At 36.7% G+C, this 20,106-nt stretch overlaps 1 protein-coding gene across 2 annotated transcripts in view; it reads left to right on the top strand.

Annotated features, from left to right (window-relative positions):
* Nucleotides 1-20,106, top strand: part of PLA2R1 (phospholipase A2 receptor 1) — a 46,832-nt gene that overhangs the window by 14,792 nt on the left and 11,934 nt on the right. For both annotated transcript variants that reach the window (XM_071561614.1, XM_071561615.1), the window contains exons 10-24: nucleotides 2,584-2,696; nucleotides 4,828-4,997; nucleotides 6,222-6,424; nucleotides 6,717-6,862; nucleotides 7,351-7,435; nucleotides 8,358-8,490; nucleotides 8,891-8,926; nucleotides 9,439-9,596; nucleotides 12,442-12,506; nucleotides 12,873-12,976; nucleotides 14,266-14,405; nucleotides 15,203-15,320; nucleotides 15,973-16,103; nucleotides 16,659-16,794; nucleotides 19,718-19,956. In XM_071561614.1, the coding sequence (XP_071417715.1) occupies nucleotides 2,584-2,696; nucleotides 4,828-4,997; nucleotides 6,222-6,424; nucleotides 6,717-6,862; nucleotides 7,351-7,435; nucleotides 8,358-8,490; nucleotides 8,891-8,926; nucleotides 9,439-9,596; nucleotides 12,442-12,506; nucleotides 12,873-12,976; nucleotides 14,266-14,405; nucleotides 15,203-15,320; nucleotides 15,973-16,103; nucleotides 16,659-16,794; nucleotides 19,718-19,956 (1,977 nt within the window). The remainder of the gene's footprint in view (nucleotides 1-2,583; nucleotides 2,697-4,827; nucleotides 4,998-6,221; nucleotides 6,425-6,716; nucleotides 6,863-7,350; nucleotides 7,436-8,357; nucleotides 8,491-8,890; nucleotides 8,927-9,438; nucleotides 9,597-12,441; nucleotides 12,507-12,872; nucleotides 12,977-14,265; nucleotides 14,406-15,202; nucleotides 15,321-15,972; nucleotides 16,104-16,658; nucleotides 16,795-19,717; nucleotides 19,957-20,106) is intronic.

The raw sequence follows: 20,106 nt of genomic DNA, 5'->3' as shown, positions 1-20,106 counted from the left end.
GTTGGATTGCTAGTAGATTCTCAGGAAGCTTTAGCCTTCAGCACAGCTGTTTGCTTTTCTAAAGCTTTATAGTCTTACATGTTACTACTGAGCTTTTACCTCATGTTGATTTTAGGACTTTTGCATCAGATGAACTAGTCTTCAACACATTCTGTGATTCTGTAATGCAGTTTTTGCAATATGTTCATATGAAGTTACCAGAAACCTGAGCTCTTTTTCCCCTACATTTTTGTCATCCTAAACCAAAAAAAGTGATAAGCACTTTCTTCCCTTAGCACACCAAGTATTCTTTTTTCCTAGTCAGCAGGTAGTTACTGAGAATAAATATTTTAATGCCAAGGTCAGATTCTCTGGGAATTCTCTTCCTCAAACCTGAAATAACTATTTTTTTCCAACTGGCTTTTGAAACAGGTTATGGAGCTGCCAGCTGCTTGATAACCAAGTTGAAAAGTTCTGGGTATAGAACTGACTGTTTTTGTACTAGTGACTTTCTTGAGTCCCCTACACCTTCAATTAGTTATCAAAAGATAATAATACAGTACTAAATGCAGCATTTGGCTTTATGGCTGTTGTAGCAGAAGGGAATTGTACTTTTAAGATTACAATAGGTATTAAGGCTATAAAACCTTTCAGTGATGTTGATTATTTGCCTCCATTGAAACAGTGCATTTATCACTCAGGGATTCCAGTTGAAGGAAACCAGACATTTTCTTTTTCTTACCTGTGTCCCCATAGGAGGTATCTTCCTCAATACTTAGCACATTTCAGCTCTCAGTCTTGGGCTGAGTCCCTGGGCACTTCATTATCCCTATGAGAAGTCCCATATATCATCAGTACAGAGACAGGGAAGAGGCTCAAGCCAGTTGTTTGTTTCTGTTTGCAGAGTCAATGCCTGAGCAATGCAATTGTGTCCTTCAGGTGGAACCACAGAAACTGATACTGCAGTGTGTTTTGCTTCTCTCCTTTTCTGCCATATGAAGGGCTGTGCTTCCAAGCACTGAGGGGGATGATAGTAAAGGCAGCAAAGCTGTCAGCTGCCCCAACAGCAAGTACACTCCTAACTAGAAGCTGAAGATTCACCAGATTCAGCATAGCTGATGGATGTGCATGTTTGATTGGTATCCTGATTAGGTCTGCAGCAACTTCTTGTACATTTCATTGTACCTGAGGATGGATAACAGAGAAAGAGCTTATCTTTTCCCCCCTTTTCTCCTTTTGCTGTTAACATCACCGTCAAGCAGTGATGTTGACAGCAAGCAGCACCTTCCTCATGGAAAAGGCAAAGTGAAATCATCTGGTTCTCCTCTCTGTGTATGGCATCAAGATGGACTGGACAGAGATAGTGTATTATCTCTTTAATCTCCATTGTTTAAATCATGTAATCAGGCAGGTATGAGACATTAACTCACACCAGCAGAGCTCACACCAGTCTTGGTGATGTCTTCTGGACACCCAGGCCTGAGGAGTAAGAAATAAAAGATTAATAATGAGATGAAATGATGCAGGGTTACCATTGACTCAGTGTTCTGGCTCATTTGTTAAACCTTGAAAATGTGTCATTTTAATTCTTCATTATTAGAGTAGGATGATGATTAATTTTAACATTTTTGTTTGTTTGTTTTACATTCTATTTGAAAGCAAACAAGGTAGCTGAGTAAAGGTAAATGACTAAAGTACATTGCCAGTATGAAAGGCTGCCAATGTCTGGAATAAATACTTCTTTTTACAGCTGGAGACAAGGGGCAGCTGTAATGCTTTTTTATAAAAACTTAACTGAATCTGACATGGCAGTGTTTACCTTGCAGTTCAGGTATTAGATACCAGCGATGAGTTAGCACAAGTGGAAACCAACAGGTGCTACTACACACTTCATGCAAAAAGGTGGCTAGCTGAGTGGCCTGGCATACTTCCCCAAAATCAGCCCTGTAAAACAATATTCAAAGTATAAAACTGAAACGAAAATAGTATGCAGGGGGAGCGTCCCCTGCCCACGTTTTTGTCATACCCATTAAAAAATATGAAAAACCTTTTCCTGGTATCTAACCTAAACCTCCCTTGACTCAGCTTCCTTGACTTGAGGAAACAGCATGAAGCTGAGTCAGGGGAGGTTTAGGTTAGATATCAAGAAAAGGTTTTTCACTTGGAGAGTGGTTAACACTGGAACAGGCTCCCCAGGGAAGTGGTCACAGCACCAAGCCTGACAGAGTGCAAGAAATGCCTCAGGCATTGTGATTCTTGGGGTGTCCTGTGCAGGGCTAAGGGTTGGACCCGATGATCCATGTGAGTCCCTTTCAAATCAGGATATCCTGTGATTCTCTGATTCTATGTGTGTGTTAATCTAGGTTTTGCACAATTTAAGGATTTAAAACTTGGAACTTCTGTTTTTTGCTTTTTTTAAACTTGGAACTTTTGTTAAATTTATCCACCTTTTCAGTGACCTTCAGGGTAACTGCTCTTCGGTCATAGTAGGAAAGAGCTATAGGGATGCCAGTGATTGTCAGATAAAAAGTACAAAACAGGACTGAGGTTTTAGCACCTATACAATAATTAATAATCTATAAAATAATGTTCATTTCTTTTAAGGGATGGGAAAGACATGGTGGATATTGTTACAAAATCGACAGTACCCCTCGAAGTTTTGAACATGCTTCCAGTGGTTATTTCTGCCCATCTGCACTTGTCTCAGTAACAAACAGGTAGTTAATCCTATTAGACAGTGTGAAGATACCTCTAACAAGAGCTCTTCTAACTTAATAAAGTGTTGCATGGCAAAAGATATTACCATTTTGAAATAATATTTGTGTGAGAGGTGAGCATAATTACTAACATTGGCTAAAATCAGAGGTGTGCTTTGCTTTACTTTTTAATTAAAAATAAATTTAGTAAAAAGCAACTGTTAGGCTAATAACCACTTACAGCAATGTGCACACATGAGCATGTAGGAATCTGAGCAAAATACTTTCTACAGAAGTATGCAACATTGTTAGGAAACGTTATACTTGGAAAGCATACTGAAAAATGAAAATATACTTACTTTTTATAATTAAAAGGTATACCATTTTAATCCATATCAATTAATGTTTTATAAATATTTCTATTTATGTATGCCTTTTATGTGAGTTCTCAGGAAACAGGGTAAGAGAGTAAATGTTTGAACACATTTGTCACTGTTTTCCCATTCTTTGTTCCTGTTTATCTCTATTGCAACTTTAACAAAAGCTTTTTCCTCAGCAGGTGTCCAGATGCTTGGGTTTTCTGTGTGATTTTTATGATTTACTCTTTATGTTGGATTCCCATTAAAGTCTGGCATACTGATAGATAAATTACACAGATACTTCAGCCACTGCGTATTTACTGAGTAAAAAAAAAACAAAAACAAAAAACAACCAAACAAAAAACCTCCCCAAAATACAAAACAAAACAAAAAAAACCAAAACTAAACAAAAGCCCCCATCAAAACCAAAAAACTTAAGAAGGAAATGTCCACTCCCTTTAGACCAGGGAAAGTACTGCAACCACCAGAAATCAGATGAGTAGTAGCCAGGAATTTTAGGAAAACACAGGCTCCCCAAACAAGGTTTTACATCAATGGGAATCTGTCCTGCTAAGTGATTTTGGTATTGTGAACAAAGGGTACAGTGCTGTGCTGCAGTATGACAATAATCCTTTCAGGGAGGACAAAGGACAAATTCTCGCAGCAGAGGATTGGGAGCTCAAATGTTACAGGGAGCTGAGGGCATGCTGCACATCACTAGAAGCATGTCTTCTGTCTTTTTCTATTTTTTTTCATTTTTTTCTTCTTTCTGAGTGTAGCCATCACTAACTATCATGCCAGTTCCCAATGTTGCAGTAGCAATAATATGTTTAGTTTAGTTATGTTTTTAATTACTGCTGAGATTTGTTTTTCTGGTGTGAAAAATGCGAATACTTTTCAGTTATTAATCCTAAAATATTCATTAAATAGCGGGTTGTAGAGGAAGTAGAATTGATATAAAAAGAGAACATGCAGAGGAAATTAAAATCAAATACAAGTTCTGTGTCTCTAAGTGTTACAGATATATTCCATTTTTTTATATTAATGTCATCTTTATAGTTCTTAGCCATTCTTTTCACAATGTGTAAAATCAAAAAGTCGTGTAAGTCCTCAAGATATTGTGAATTTACTTTGCTGTATGTTGTTTCATAGGCAGCTGATTAAATGTGCTCTCACATGAAGCATTTTTTATAGTCCTATACCAACTAAATAACAATGAATTGTATTTAAGTGTCAACTGGATTACTATACACAACAATTATTACTTGCAAAAAGGTGTATATCTCATAACTTTAGGGAAGAAATTGAAGAAAGAAGATGTGATTCTTTCTGTAGTCAGATCAGCTAGTGCTTTGAGTCCTTCAGCTCTGGTTTCTTACCTCTCATTTTTGTGCCTGGTGTCAAAAGGATTCTTCTGTGCAGAGATTTTTCTTTTCTTTCTTCTGGAGCTTTTTCAGACCCCACTAACCTCTCTCGTTCATATAAAAAGTTTCATATTTTTATTTGTGCATCATTAATATGTTCCATCTTTACATCTGGTCATTCAAGCACTGAGCTTAGATGATCTTAATCTAGTGTTTCCTTTAAGTGCTCAAATTCTGAAAAAATCTAGGGGAAAATTGTGACTTGTGCTATAGACTTTTGCCTGAATTTCCTCATTCTATAAAGCAAATTAAGTATCTCATATATTTTTCTCTTCTCACATCATTTAAATAATTTCATGAGAGCTATTCACTGAAATACCAATTTACCTATTTTATTCTAAAAATCTTTATCTTGATTATTTTATAAAGGTTTGAACAAGCTTTTATCAACAGCATGATCTGCAGCATGGTAAAATCTGAGAGAACTTATTTTTGGATAGGATTGCAAGACCTTAACAATACAGGAGAATACTTTTGGCTAAATACAGCAGGAAACAATCTCTCCATAAGCTACACAAACTGGAACAAGTACCAGCCACGTGAGTAACACACTGATAAAAAAAGCAATGGCTTGGGGAGTGAGGAGTTTACCCTCTTTGCCATGCCACCAGGGGCTTAGCAGTGACTGAAGAGTCCCAGTCCTTTCCTCCCTGCCTGGTCAAGAGGGCAGAGAAATAAGCTTACATCTGCAGCCAACTCTGTAACTTCCCACCATGGACCGAGTTAGGTGAGTGAGCAGTTGCGGAGGAGCTGGAGCTTCCTTCCCAACTGTCTACCCAGATGCTGTTGTCATGGGCTCCCAGTTGTGGTGGGATGCTGGATGCCACTCTTCCCACCTGCTGGCCTGGTGAGGGGAATATTAATCTAGGGTTTCTTTTATGTGCTCCAATGCTGAAAAAACATTGGAAAAAAATTGTGATTTATGCTACAGACTTGTGCCTGAAGTTCCCCACAGTTAGGCACTCCATGCAAACACAGCTAATCCCTGAAATTCTTCTTTTCCTGTGAGGTGTTCTTTATGGACTTTAATATATTGTTGTATATATGATGTTTTTCAAAAAACATCAGTAAAACATATGTGATCTTTTTTATATATTTCTTTATGAACTTTTCAAGGGCTTCCTGAGACTCCCAGGAAAAGGTCCTAGAGAAGTCATGAATTTTATTAATTAACAGTCACAGTTTGAAATTTGCATTTTATATGAAAAAAAAAGAGGTCAGAGATTGCCAGATACCTTGTGTGAATAAGGCCACTGTGTGGAGACTGCTGCTTCTTCCCTTTTAGTTTGCTGATACTTAGTTTGCTTGTTTGATTTTGTTCATTTTATAGTAATTCAAAGGAAAACATTCCAAGAAAACAAAAAGTGAAAAAAATAAATACTTGTTCAACCTTTGAAACATAAACTTCTTAGCAATAGCTGAGAATAGGGATATAATAGTAAAGACACTCTGCTTCACTAATTGCTTCTTGGGTTTGGACTCTTTACATTCTTGCTTTATAACCACATTTTGCAAAAGTTCTGTTTTTAATTGCATTTCATCTCCTGCATTTTGTGAGAGGAACCCTTCTTTGTGGTTAATTTTACAAGCTCAAGTCAGCCAAGATGAGCTTACAAACTGGATGCTGACAAAAGAATTTCCAATTTTTGTAACTTCTTCAAGGTTTTACCCAGAAACTCATGCTAATAAAACAACCACTTCACCAAAAATTCACAAAATTCAGATGCTTTGTTCTGATACTCAATACATATTCCCACGTCTAGGTCATTCTGGAGGATGTGTGGCTATGCGAGGGCAGCATCCAGTTGGTTACTGGGAGGTGAAAAGCTGTAAGAACTTCAAAGCAATGTCATTGTGCAAGCAAAAAATCAATTCTTATGAAGAGCCTGAACTTACTTTTCAAAAACATTTGAGTTCTTGCTATTTTGGATGGGAGTCAGAACCTAATCTGCTCAACTGCTACAAGGTAGATGTCAAACTTGCTTTGAATTTTTCTGATCTACACCAGCTTAGGGATATGTTGTTCCTAAAACATTTCTGATAATGAATTATTTCTTTCACTCAACAAACAAAAATTACCTGTTACCATCCTTCACTGCATTTTAAAATGAGTGAAAGTATTAAGAATCAGAACTATACTTGGAATATACATCGCTTTACTTCAGAAAAACTGTGACTAGTATTTGATTTTTTTGGTTTTCTGAAACCATTGGTCTCTAAAATCAACTACATTGATGGCAATGTTTATTTTATTGTAGATATTTCACAATGAAAAAGTTCTGATGAGAAGAACATGGGATGAAGCAGAAGCATTATGTCAAGATTTTGGAGCACATCTTGCTAGTTTTAGTCATATCTATGAAGAGACATTTTTAAACAATCTATTATATACAATTTTTGAGAGGTAAATTAATTTTTTAACATCAACAAGATTTATTTCAATCATACTAATACCTGAAAATATGCAATTTAAGTTATTCCATAATCTAGTGTCTGAAAAAGTCCCTACTATAATATGAACTTAAAAATGGGTGAAGTGTATTAGAAATGCTGTTACATGGTTTTTTTTGAAGATGGTCTTTGAGGTAGATGTTGAGCAACTGTTACTGTCAAGGTGATACTCTTGTGAGTTAACATTGCCCAATGGAATGGAGGCTCAGTAATTTTAATCCTATTTTAAATGTTTTCATCTTGAAAAAATGTAATTTAACATTTTAGTAGGAAAGCCAGAGTTTACTTCAAGGTTACTAAAAAATTAAGAAATGTATTAGGGAATTATTTACTGAATTCAAGAAGAAATTAATATGTGTATTTGCACTATTAAAAAATTGTTTCTGAAATAGCTATGAAAACAATGCATGAGAAATGTTATTTTCTTTGTTTCCATTACAGAACAGAAGAAAGACAGTTCTGGATTGGATTTAATAAAAGAAATGCACTTTCTGGAGGGACATGGCAGTGGTCTGACAGAACACCTGTAACTATGTGTTTACTCTGTATTTCAGTAACCTTTCAAGTCATTTCTGACCACACATACAAAAATAAGCCTTGTGAGCAAACACTGGCCAGGAAACCTGTTTTGTTTCCATGTCCACATACTCACTTAAAATAATTGTCTTCATAGGATTAATAATACGCTGCTATTAAAATAGCAGCTTGTGCAAAAGGGCTGTGCAACTGCAAAAAGAACTTGATAGGATTATAAAGTTTTGCAGACTTGTGCTTCCCTGCAAAGTGAACTGTGTTTAGCTCAGGACCAGGCATATGCGGAGTGAACATGTGTGCTTGTGTGTGTATAGACATATGCACACACATTGGAAAGCCTCAGAACTGTGTTTACATGCCTAATTTGACCCATGACTCTTAAATTCCTGCCTGCATTCAGAGCCAAATCTTTCCTTTCTTAATACCGTTTTTGATTCTGCATCCTTGAAGATGTTGATGGTCCATGACACACTAATGGTTAGTACCTGAGATTTAAACATCAAACAGCTAAAGAAGGGTCACTTTTTATGGCTGAAGACCAATTTCAGTTTTAAGAACAGCATCACGTCTGTTGTTGTTACTTCAGTTATTTCAGAGTGCAAAGTGCAATCATGCAATATGTTGAACCAAAGCAAAGGCTATTAGATGTGGGCACCTGCTGTTAATCATGTCATAAAATTGTTAGGTTTCATAGCTGTTCAATTATTTTTATGAAGAAGTCTTATATAAGAAGGAAAAGTTGGACAGAACTATTTTTTGTATTTTACTACCATAATTTAGGTGGTCCTCTGGTTGTTGCTTAGAATGTTCTTATTGTACACACATGTTTAAATCCTTTCTTTTTCTCCATGATGAGATTTTTAAATGCTTCAGCTTGGGATGTCAGTAAAAGAGAACAAATGTGCTGTTTTCAGGTTGTATCTTCGTTTTTGGAGAACAAGTATGTTGAAGATGACTCAAGAAACTGTGGTGTGTTCAAAGTAAACAGAACGGTCTTTCCAGCACATTGCAATGAAAAACGTGAATGGATATGCAAAATACCAAAAGGTGAAATGTTATCTAATTGTCTCTTATACCCATTACCTGCAACTCAGGAGGGGCAAGGAAAAAAAATCTAAAACGCTCCTTTTTAGCCACCTCTGGAGTTCTCATTGGTCTTCTGCATGAAATCATGGTAAAGCCATATGGGTTACTACATCAGTATTTGTTGGCCAGTGAACAGATATAATGGGTGCAGTCAGTTTAAAAATATAGAGCAAGATTAGCAGTTAGGTAGCAGTTATTCAGAGTTCTTATTCATAATGTTACTCTAAATGATTTTTAGTAAGTGCAGCAATTATTTTATTTTATTCCATGTTTAACTCCTTTTTTTGGTCCCTCAATGAGAATAGCAATATTTCTAATGATTTTTTTGTTTTGTTTTGGTTTGGTTTTTTGTTTTTAACAGGTGTTAAACCAATGAATCCAGTTTGGTACATGGCTGGTATGAAAACAATTTTTTTTCATCTCGAAACTATCTCACTTGGAAATACAATTTAATTTGGTAAAAGTAAAATAACTAAAATATTCTGCGTTGAAAATTTCTGTTAAGGTACTCTGTAGGAACTTGTTACAGTTCAAAATCTACCACTGTTTTTAGGAACACTGGAACATCAGAAATTATTGGTTAGGTTAAGGAATATTGTGAATAATAAGCTCAGGAGTTTGACAACCTCTCCATCACATTAAAACTGCCTTTTTTCTAAGTCTGAACAACTCTCCTTATATTGCTGTAGTCTCACAGAATAGAATATCAAAAAAAAAAAAAAATTACTGGTAGGTTTCCTTCCCCCACCCCCCCCCCTCCAAATTGATATGTTAAATGTTGTTTTGCTGTGCTTGTGGAGGATTTGTCCTCTGGCACATGGCTGAAGGCAGGCCATGGGGTAGAAACAGATGAGACTTGAAATTAGGTTTTACCCCTGCACACCACTGACTCTTTTGCTCATTTTCTAGAACTGCCATGGTTATACTATCAAGGAGCAGAATATCTTTTCCATGTCAGTCCTGCGGACTGGGAAACTTATAAGTTTGTCTGTGGATGGCTTCACAGTGGAATGGCAACAATAAATTCTTCTGGTGAACAAGCCTTTATTCAAAATAAAATAAGGAAGGTAAGAACTGCTTTTAAAAAATAAACCCTCAGAAAGTAGCTGCATATTTTCTGCTGCATCTTTTGGAATATCTGTCTGCCTGTTACTCCAGGTAAAACCCAAAAGACATTTTACTTTAAAAATAATGCTCTTACTGTTTTCATTTCCTGCATCCCTCCTTGAAACTCTGTTTAGCTAAAAAAGTCAATAACATTTCAGATCTGCAGAATCATCTGTGCTAATGAGCAGGTTGGTCAATCTTCCTGAAGAGACCCAAGAGGATCAAAAACCAGCTTCCTATCCCAAAGCTAGGAAAATAACTGGGGGTAAAGAGAAAGGTGTGTTTCACATGTGGTGTACAACCTTATCTATTTCTTCTTCTCCCCTGACCTGTGTGTGACCAAGGGGATCCGTTGTGGTTCCTCACATGTTCACACAGTGGTTCTGCATCCACTGGGATGTCTCCTGATCCAGCATAGTTCCACAGTTCTGCTCCATTCCTATTCTGTAGCTTGGCAGGTAGTAATACAGAGGGACATTTAAGTGGGTGTATTAGCATGATGTGAGCAGCAAATACAGATGTTTGAAATGGTCTCCATAGTTCAAATCTTCAACATGATTTGAAAGGTTACCCTTGGGGACAGCTGGCCAAGAGTGAAGGATTGCCAGTTTCTCTGCACCTTAATTATACCTAAAACTCTAAACCATAGAGATGGGTGCATATGACCATGGAAAATAGATTACCTTCTCCTTGGTGTATGCCAGCCTGGGCAATAAACCAGATATGGGCAGTGTCCACAGATTTATATGATGTCCACCGAATTAAACCCATTTGTGACTATGGATATTTATATATGGGGGCGGGGGGTGGGGGGGAAGGCACCTGCCTCTAAATTCCCTCCTCTGGTTTACAGCAAAATTTCTCTAGAACCTTTCTGATGTAACAAACAGCTCTGAACTGAGAAATAACTGCAGAAGCAGATGAATTCCCCAAAAACTGTATCTGTTTTCTTTTAGGTGTTTTCAGTAAAACAAAAATAATAAAAATTTTAAAAATTAATACAAATAATCTGTCTGCCTTACTGAGGACAAAATTCTACAGCTGTAGTGTGCAGGGATATTGTAGTGCAATCTTTAAAAGGACAACTAGGTCTGGGTAGAAAAGCTCTCGACCCACACTTAGTTTTGCTTGCACTGTGTACAGCCTTCTCTGCTTTTAACTTATAAAAGAAAGTGTAAGTAGAATTGTGTTGTATTAAGAGGGGATTTTTAAGTTTCCAAGGAATTATGCAAAATATTTAGCTGCTTTTAAGTAATTTTGTATTAAACATGATGAAATAGATTTAAACCAATAGTTCCTGGCAAAAAAGCTTATAATGAAAACCACCATAACTGACTAGGCTGTCTTCTTCCACATATACCAGAGATCATGATGTGATATGATTACTGCCTTACCTAACACTGAATGTGTATGACTTAAAAATTATATAACTTTTTAAAAAATGCATATTTTTCCCACTTAGGATCACTTAAGATGGATAATAAGAATGCTTCTTTAAAGTCATATTTACTTACAAGAGATCTTTTAAAAGTGTATTTGTCATTAAGAGTAGTGGGTATTTCAGCTCTTTGTGAGCATTCTGCAGTGTAAAAGCCAAGTTTAGTCTCTTGACACTGGAAATCAGCTTAAATTCCTGGAAGTTTTGTCTCGGAATACAATATACACAGCTATTTTAAAGCCTACTGACTTTGGCCAAGCTTTCCCTGTATGTCTAGGTTTGTCCCAGAGTGACTGTAACTCGTTTCCTCTGGAAGCAGGAGTAAGTATGGCAATCACTAAAATGATACTTAGCAGTCCAAACAGACTTTGCATGTGTCATTAGAAAACTTAGTCAAAATTTCTTAGCAGGGAATTTGAATTCACATTTTTCACTGTTTCTTTAAAAACTGTAAAATGTGGGCAGAGTATTGTGATTGGAAAACTCAACTCAGGCCAGGAAATAGCAAATGAGACAGCATTCCAGAGTCTTTTCTGTGTCAGATTTATCTATTTTCTTCATTTGGTATTGCTAAATAAGCTGTAAACTGAAGAAAGTATAATGCAAAGGACAGTATGGATGCAGAACAGGATGCACTTCAGTTCTTTCTGACAAAAAATAAATGTTTCACGAAGACAGAGTGGCTTCTCCAGTGTCCTGCACATTCAGAGCTTTTTTTTTTTTGCTTTTTCCAAAGACCCCCAAACCATGTCTGAGTGGCTACCCATTCATAGTTTAAGCTAGAATCAAGTCAACACAGCAATAACATGTGGCTGCTGAAACTGCATTATTTCCGTAGCTTGTCCTTGTAGAGCTTTACCTTTTACAAGCAAAGGTCTAGATCCATTCATGAGAACAACAAACAATCTGGAAAGCATCTCTAGGAATCTCTTATATGATCTGTACAAGGTCAGTAAATGTTCATAGAAAACATTTCGTAAACATTAGAGATCAGCAGTATATTAATGCTAAAAGGAAATATTTGCTATTGTCTAATTTTAGGGGTTGAGGAAAAACAAATTCTGGTCTAGGACTACAGTCTTTTCAAACCAGAGAGGCTGTAGGTTCTTAAAACTGTGAATTCCTGGGTTACAGAAGATACATCAGCAATCCTGTGGAAACATGGCGTCTTAAGTCATGTTCTGCTTATGTGAATAATCTTACTAGAGTGACATGAATTGACATGGGCAGGATTTAGCACCTGTTCCTCCCATTGGAATCCAATGGAGATGCTATTTTTCTGAATACAGTCTAATTTTTAGGAGTTTGTTAATGAATCGGTAAAAGGGCAACAACAGCTAAACATATGGCAAAACATTTTTTTATAGCTATCGAATAGTGATGTTCACTGGTGGATTGGATTGCACGCAGAAAACCTCAGTGATGAATTTCGGTAAGAATACATACACCTCAGCTGCTGTGAGTTGTGCTTGGCATGTCCTTCAGTATGATGGGCCAAAGCAGTTTGGTGACTGAGTGGGATATTCAAGAGTCAGCTTCAGTTCTCATGTAAATATCATTCAGAAAATATTGCTCTTAATTTATCTTCATGTTACAGTATTTCTTCAAACAGGGTTGTAGAAGATACAATCCAAAGGTATTAATATTGATTTTGGTCATGGTGGTTGTCAGTTTTTTTACTACTTAGTTAGTAAAGGGGCATTTTCTTCCTGCTATCTCCTTATGAACCCTTTAATGAAGGGTGTATTTTTAGGTAAGGATAGGAAAAAGTGAAAATACACTCAATATTTCTGTGCAGCTGGAGAGATGAGTCACCAGTAACATACCAGAACTGGAATGAAGGGAGAGAAAGAGATCTACAGAAACCAGGGAAAAGATGTGGCTTCATTTCATCACAAACAGGTTTCTTTTATATTTCATTTTACTGCAGGAATTGTGACTTGATTCTGTTGTTGGCCAAAGGTTTATATCTTTTTTGTTGCTCTCAAGAAAGGCAATCCATACCAAACTCCCATTACATGGTTATAATTTGCACGACTGCTTCTGTGATTAAGGAAAGAATAGTGAAATATCATTAATATACTCAGAGACTAGGTTGTAGTTTTTCAAAATATTTATAAATACTTACAGCTCTTTAATGTAAAAATACAAAGATTCTAGTGATATTGATACTTTAGTTTCAATCAGTCTGTTACGTGGTACAGCAACAATGTTAATGTGTTGCTGGTGTTCACAGACAGTTTACACATAACCAAATGAGCCAGATGGACTCAGTAACGATTTTCCCTGTATCTATAAACTGTTTTTCTATCAGCATACAACTTTAAATACTCAGGTTTCTAGCTTATTTTTGATCCCATAGCCAATCTGCTGAGGGATTTTCAGGTGCCATGGGTTTAGCCTTTACATCATCACATAACTCTATATTTTACTAGAGTAATAAAAAATTACAATGCTGCTGGTTCCAGTGATTTCTGTCATCTCAGAGTCTCTGTTTTCTGATGATGTGCAAGTCATGTTGGCTTCCATGGAAAGAAAAGATACCCAGCTTTGTATTTCTGAGAAGAGTTGAAAAAAATTAGTCCAGCTGCACTCTAATCCCAGCCTCAAAAGTCAAAACTGAAAAAACTGAAAAAATGTAAAAACTTTTTCCCCACATAATCTTAGGGGTTTGATTCATGACTTTTGAATGCTTGAGTGTGTCATCACTATAGTTAGATAAAAGAAAGAGATGCCCACTCGACCCCTCAGCTGACAGGCAGTTGGGAGCTGGCCAGCAATTTGTTGAGTCCTCTGAAAGTGTGTTTTCCTCTTAAGCAGGTCAGCTTTTTATGTCATTACCTGGATCTTGCCAAAAATTTTCAATGTAAGGAAGTTAAGCTATTTTATCTGGAAGGCATAATTTTTATAGTTTTTATTTTTCATGACTAATGTATTAAATAAATGATGATATAAGCATATGTTATATATGACTCAGTGTAGACGAATGGGTTTTACTTGATAAAATTAAACTGAGAATAGAAGTATGAGGCCTATGAACCATCAAATCACGTGTAATGCAGCATGTCCAAATGTATTTTATTCAAACACTAAAGGATACAGTTCTTAACTATATCTAAGCTAGCTAAGAAAAAAAAAACCCTTTCCACGTCTCAAAACAATACTGAGCTGTGATTTTTCTCTTTAAACAGGACTCTGGGGTGATGAAAACTGTACTGTCTCTCTTCCCTGTATTTGTAAACGTAAAATTGCAAGGAAGATAGAGAAAGCAATTCCAAAAGACCAGAAACAAGGAGTATGTCCCAAAGGCTGGTTACACTTTGGATTCAAAGTAAAACATTTTTTCTGCTGTTTGTTCAAAATGCTTTCTATATTTAGGACAGAAACTGTACTTCTTAAGAATTATTCAATATTTGAAGATTTTCTTCCTTTTTGAAAGCAGAGACATTAGGCTTATTATTACTGACACGGTAACACAAAGATTTATTGCTGTTAGATAGTTTTACACACCTTAAGAAGTTGCCTTAATAAAGTGTCAAAAATTTTGCTTTAGTTCCAGTAAGTAAATACTCACATATGCAAAACCTATCCAGGTGTATTTGTCCATTTGCTATAAAAAGCCTGCTCTTCTCTTTTCCACATATGACAATTCCAAGAGTCTTTTATGATCTCAAAAGACATCTCTAACCCCTTGATGTACTAAGTGGATTCCTAATTGCTGCCATCCTCAAAAAGATGCTGTTTCAATTGGGGTTCATCAAAGATCATTATAAGCCAAAGTCTATTTGCAATTGAAGGTCAAAAGGTAATTATTTAATAAGGCTTCTCTTAAATGCATACATCCCTTAATAGAAACATGCACTGAGGTGGCTGGATTTTTCCCAGTGCTGACTGCAGTGACTACAAGGATAAATTTAACCCAGGTTGTGTTTGCCTTTAAACAGCCGATTTGAATGCAGTCCTGATGGCAGCTGAAAACTAATACTGGACATGCTGGGGAGTCCATGGCAGGACAGAAACGAGTGAAATATTTAACATGTTTTAGTGATCACTCTTAGTGATTGATAAACCACTGGAGGAAAAGAAAACCGAATAAATTTATTTGTTTGTTTTTGTTTTTTGAAACAGTGTTTTCTAATACAAATTCCAAAGGATCCAGACCATCTGAGAAACTGGTACTCTGCACAAGAATTCTGCACTAGCTATGATGGGTCACTTGCTTTCTTGGAAAATGAACTGGAGCAAGGTAGAGTGCTAAAAAATATTGTTAAATAAATAGTCATCTTCATTTGGATGCTATAGTGAAGTTTAATCTTCGATACAGGCTTAGGTAAGAAGATAATTAAGATCTTACTTGTGATTCCTCTGCTTTAAACAAATTAGTGTTTCTCAATTTCCCAAAATGTAAAGATTCACTGAGATATTTATATCTGATCTATAGTATAGCATATAAGCATAGCACTAGGCAGGTTGCAAGAGTCTGAGAAATAAATGCCAGCATATTTGGAAATATTTATCATCCCTATTCATAAAAATCTGTGGTTGAATTTCTTAAATGTGTAAAACCACTTATTTGGAGATAGGAGGAATCTCACTGGCTATCTTTAGTTGAGAAATCTTTTCAGCTGAAACTGAGGGAGTCTTCTGCAATTGGACAGTAGTATTATTAGCTAATGGAGTAGATCCTAACCCAACTGAAATGAATCAGTTTCGTGCATTTATAGTTAGATGATACCGAAATGCTACTCATGTTCCTATTTTATAGTAACTATGTAACATAATTGATCGGAAATTAAATTTTTCAATGCTTTAGTATGTTGCAAGAGAATTCATCTATCCCTAAATGCCTACTGGTTTATTTTATTTTTATTTTATTTTATTTCTGTTTCATTTTCCAGCTTTCATAACAATGAATCTATATGGATGGAAAACCAGTGTCTGGATAGGTTTCCAAAGTGACGATTATGAAAAATGGGTGAATGAAAATCCTCTGGTATATTCAAACTGGTCTCCAGTTGAAGTAGTGGATGTGAGTATTTTCAGGGAATTTACAACAGTGGGAAGTTGTTTTATCCATAAAAAATCATGACTGCCACAAGACAAAACCAAAGTTGTTACAGCAATTTAAGCTTCTCTTAATTTTTCCAACTTCCAAGAACTGTGGGTACAGATTTACAAGGATAACTAGAAGTAGCAAAAAAGACACTTTCAAGACAGACACATAATTTATGGGTCTAGTCACAATGGGTTTTAAGCAGAAAAGTTTGAACTACATGGTTAGTATCATATGCTTTGTCTGAGCAAAATTTAGGAACAAGATTGGGAATTTAATATTTTAATACATTGTTTGACAAAATGTTAGTCTATATTGGAGTCAGCATTTTAGTTTGTTCATTGTGAAATCTTGTGACTTTTTTATTATGAGGTTATTGTTTCAAATTGTATTTATGGGACTGTTCGTTGTTCTACCTAAATATTTGTAATACTGGCTTTCAGATAATTATTCTCCTATTTAATGTAATAATTATGCATTGTTTTACAGAGAGTATTTTTAAATTGATATACGGTTGTGTGTTGATTGCAGAGACAGCATTTTAACATTCAAGAACAACTTCCACTATGTACATTGGTATCAAATAGCCCTAATTTTTATTTTACGGGAAAATGGTACTTAGAAAACTGTCAGAAAAATTATGGGTTTGTCTGCCAAAAGACTCAGGGTAAGTTTTTGTCTTGCTTTACTTCTGTTCTCTTTTCTTACTATATTGAAATCATCCTACTTTATTTTCATCTAGAAGCAGCTTGTTATAAGTGTCTCTAAAACCAGGAACATAAAAGAGTTCTAAGATCCTGTGACATTTAGACAGACTAACTCTACACTATTTAATAAATCAGTAGCTATGATGTAGAAGTAATTGCTTAAAACTGTTCTAAATTTTCTTCCTAATTTTGAGCATTCTGTTGTGTGTCTTAGAATCAGGAATAGAGATGAAATTTCTTATCTTCTCGCAGCAACAAAGTAATAGCATGAAATTACAAAAGACTAAATTAAGAGTAATTTTGATGAAAGTATGATTTTGGGTGGGGAGTTGTAACTTGCAATATTAGATCAGAATAAACTTTAGATAATGTATTTTTCTGAACAATGTGGACTGGCAGGCTAATTGAACAGAGTTTGGCATCTCTTTTCACAGTTCTCTAATTCTAGTACCATAAAGTTCATTTGCCAAAACCATGAAGCTTTTCCTGGGAACATGGATTGTTTAGTTTCCTCAAGCTATGTTCCGGTTCTGCCTCTCTGCAGAGAGCCGTGGGCGGCTCCCGCAGCTCTGGAGCCCCGTCCCAGAGGCCGCTACACCTCTGCCAGCAGGACGCTGCCAGAGCATGTTACCAAAATAGACCAGCCGCAAATTATTAACCCTGAAGCACAGGGAGGGCTGTAATCTGAGCCTGAAAGGAGTCTCCTTGACTGCTACATTTACTGCGGGGGTGGTTTTCTGTGGCTCAACTCTGTATTATATAGTCACTTGTTGATCAAGCCCTGGGTCTAAAGAGACAATGTTCCTGCTGCTACACAGCAGGGGAGGGAGGGCCAGCTGAGAAGCAGAACAAACAAATACCGGCTTTGAGCAACACTCAGATGTGACTCAAGCAAATCATAGCTGTATTTTACGTCACTTACTGTGAACTACAGTTGTGGGGAGGACTGGAGTAATCCTGTACACAGTATAAAAAAAATAAATAAATGTGTTTTCCTGCTGGTTTATTTCAGTTACCTCCCAAACATTTGTATTTTAACCCCTTTCTGCTGCTTCAGACAGATAGATAAGGCGTGAAAAGGCAGGAAGAACAACTGCCTTATGGTGGCCAGGGCTCTGTCAGGGATTTGGGCTGCGGGGGTGCTCAGGGATTCTCCCCGCGTTTCCCAGCTGGATGAATGGGAGAGTGGCCCGTGGGCCCTGGCTGAGCTGTGGCTCAGGGCTGCCCCACACACCGCAGAATGCTTCTGCGTTTGAAGGGACCATCCTGCTTCTCTGGTGGGACACGCGTGGAACTCTCCCAAACTATCAGGAAGTTCAGCTTGCTAATCCAGAAAAAAAACTGCCTATCTTATTTTATTCCCGCCTCTGTTTTATTTATTTATTTTCCCTTAATTTATGTCATGTCCCTGAGTCAGGCTGTCAGCTTTATGCAAGGTCAGGCAAACACCAGACCAAGGAATACACAGTAGGAGGAGCAGAGAAGCAAGGAAGAGAGTAGTGAGACAGCCTCTTGCTGGCAGTAGTGAACTGCAAAATTTGCTCAAGTGCCCAAACAAATCTGTCAGTTCCTGGAAAGATGAGTTGGTGCTTTGCTTCTGCCATCCTGTCTGCATTCTGTTTCCCCTGTTTTGAATTATTTTCTGAAGTAGGCTAAAATGAAATAAAGTAACAGGGGATCTGAACTACGCTCTGGTCTCTTAATGATGCTTGAATTAGGATTGTGTCAGCAATTTACAGCATTTTCTGCCTTTTTTTAAACAGTGATGCACACTGAGAGCTGGAACAATACAGGGTGCTTCAGTTAGCTCAAGAACAGAACATTTTCTTGCTTAGAAATTTCTAATTTTTACATGATTTGTGAATGACAAGACTTATTAACACTCCTCCTCTCTTAGTCATTATAGGGAACCAAGTCTAAAAACACTCTACCTTATAGCAAAGTAACTACTTCATTTTATAATCACAGAGAAGCTTTACAGACAGAAATAGTTAATCCAAACTGACAAACAGGATTAAAACTATAGAATTTCTTTATTTTAATAGCCTTGTTTAAATTATGCTGGGGGCATTCATACACATTAGCAAAGGCATTTGCCTTCTGTAGAAGCATGAGCACAGTAGCATTGCACACTAGGCTAGCATGGAGATGGTCTGTGTCTCCTGATTTTTTTCATTATGGGCAACTCTCTTTATTTCTTAAATCTAAAAAGCCTGCTTCTTCCTTTCTTAGTTTTGGACATTGTTGTGTTAGTTTCAGAAAGAGATTTAAGTCTCCATGCATAGAGGCTTTCTGTTTAAGTGCCACACTGTGATCTTCCCTACACTGACATTTGTAAAGAAGATCTCAAGAAGCTCCCAAGCCTGCACTTGTACCATGAGCCGAAAGTTTGTTATCCTAATGGCTGTGCCAGTACAATTATCTTTGAGGCCAGGCTTTCTGCTGTAAAGTGATCTTGGAAATAATTAATAATAACAGGTCAAAACCAGAAGTAATCTAATTTACATGCAAGGTATCTGAGATAACACTCTGCAGCCCACTGCTACTGGACATTTGGGATATGCCCAGACCCCAGGTGATTTCTTACTGACCTCCAACGATGCAGTCAGTGGAACAAACCTCATTCAGGCTTGGGTTTTTTTTCTTTGTTATTCATTAAACTCACTCATTCCTGTGATCAGCTTTGCGCTGTAATGGAACTTTGGATACTGATCTAGTAGTCCTCATTTTTTGTTTTTAAATTTCACAGTGCCTTCCTAAAACCAATGAGTTTGCAATGTTTAGATTTGTTTTTAAGGGTAGTTCTGATTTTTAGGAGCTATTTAGCTATGATCAAGTTGTCTGTTTTAAAAATAAATAAGTTGTTTTTTCTGTTTGTAACAGACACATCCAGACATGTCATCAATGCCTCTGAAATGTATCCTGTGCCAGATACTTTAGAATATGGAAACAGAATGTATAAACTATTAAGTGGGAATTTTACATGGTCTTCAGCTTTAAAAGCCTGCATGGCAAACAGTGCGGAGTTGGTCAGCATTACGGACCAGTATCACCAAGCTTTCCTCACGGTCATTGTGAACCGCCTGGGATACAACCACTGGATTGGGCTGTTTACATCAGATGTACGTAGTAGACTACCTGGCTATGGATATGATGCTGCAAAGGAGTTTTCCAGGAACAAGTTAATGAGCTGTGTCATTCATTTGAAGTCACAGAAAGTTTTGATATGTAAATGAAACCCTGGAAAGCTCGAGCCCTAAACATTTTTCCGT

This window comes from Pithys albifrons, chromosome 8, assembly GCF_047495875.1.
Source record: "Pithys albifrons albifrons isolate INPA30051 chromosome 8, PitAlb_v1, whole genome shotgun sequence".
NCBI classification, from domain to species: domain Eukaryota; kingdom Metazoa; phylum Chordata; class Aves; order Passeriformes; family Thamnophilidae; genus Pithys; species Pithys albifrons.
The sequence above is the reverse complement of the archived record's forward strand: the minus strand, read 5'-3'. Positions and strand labels throughout refer to the sequence as shown.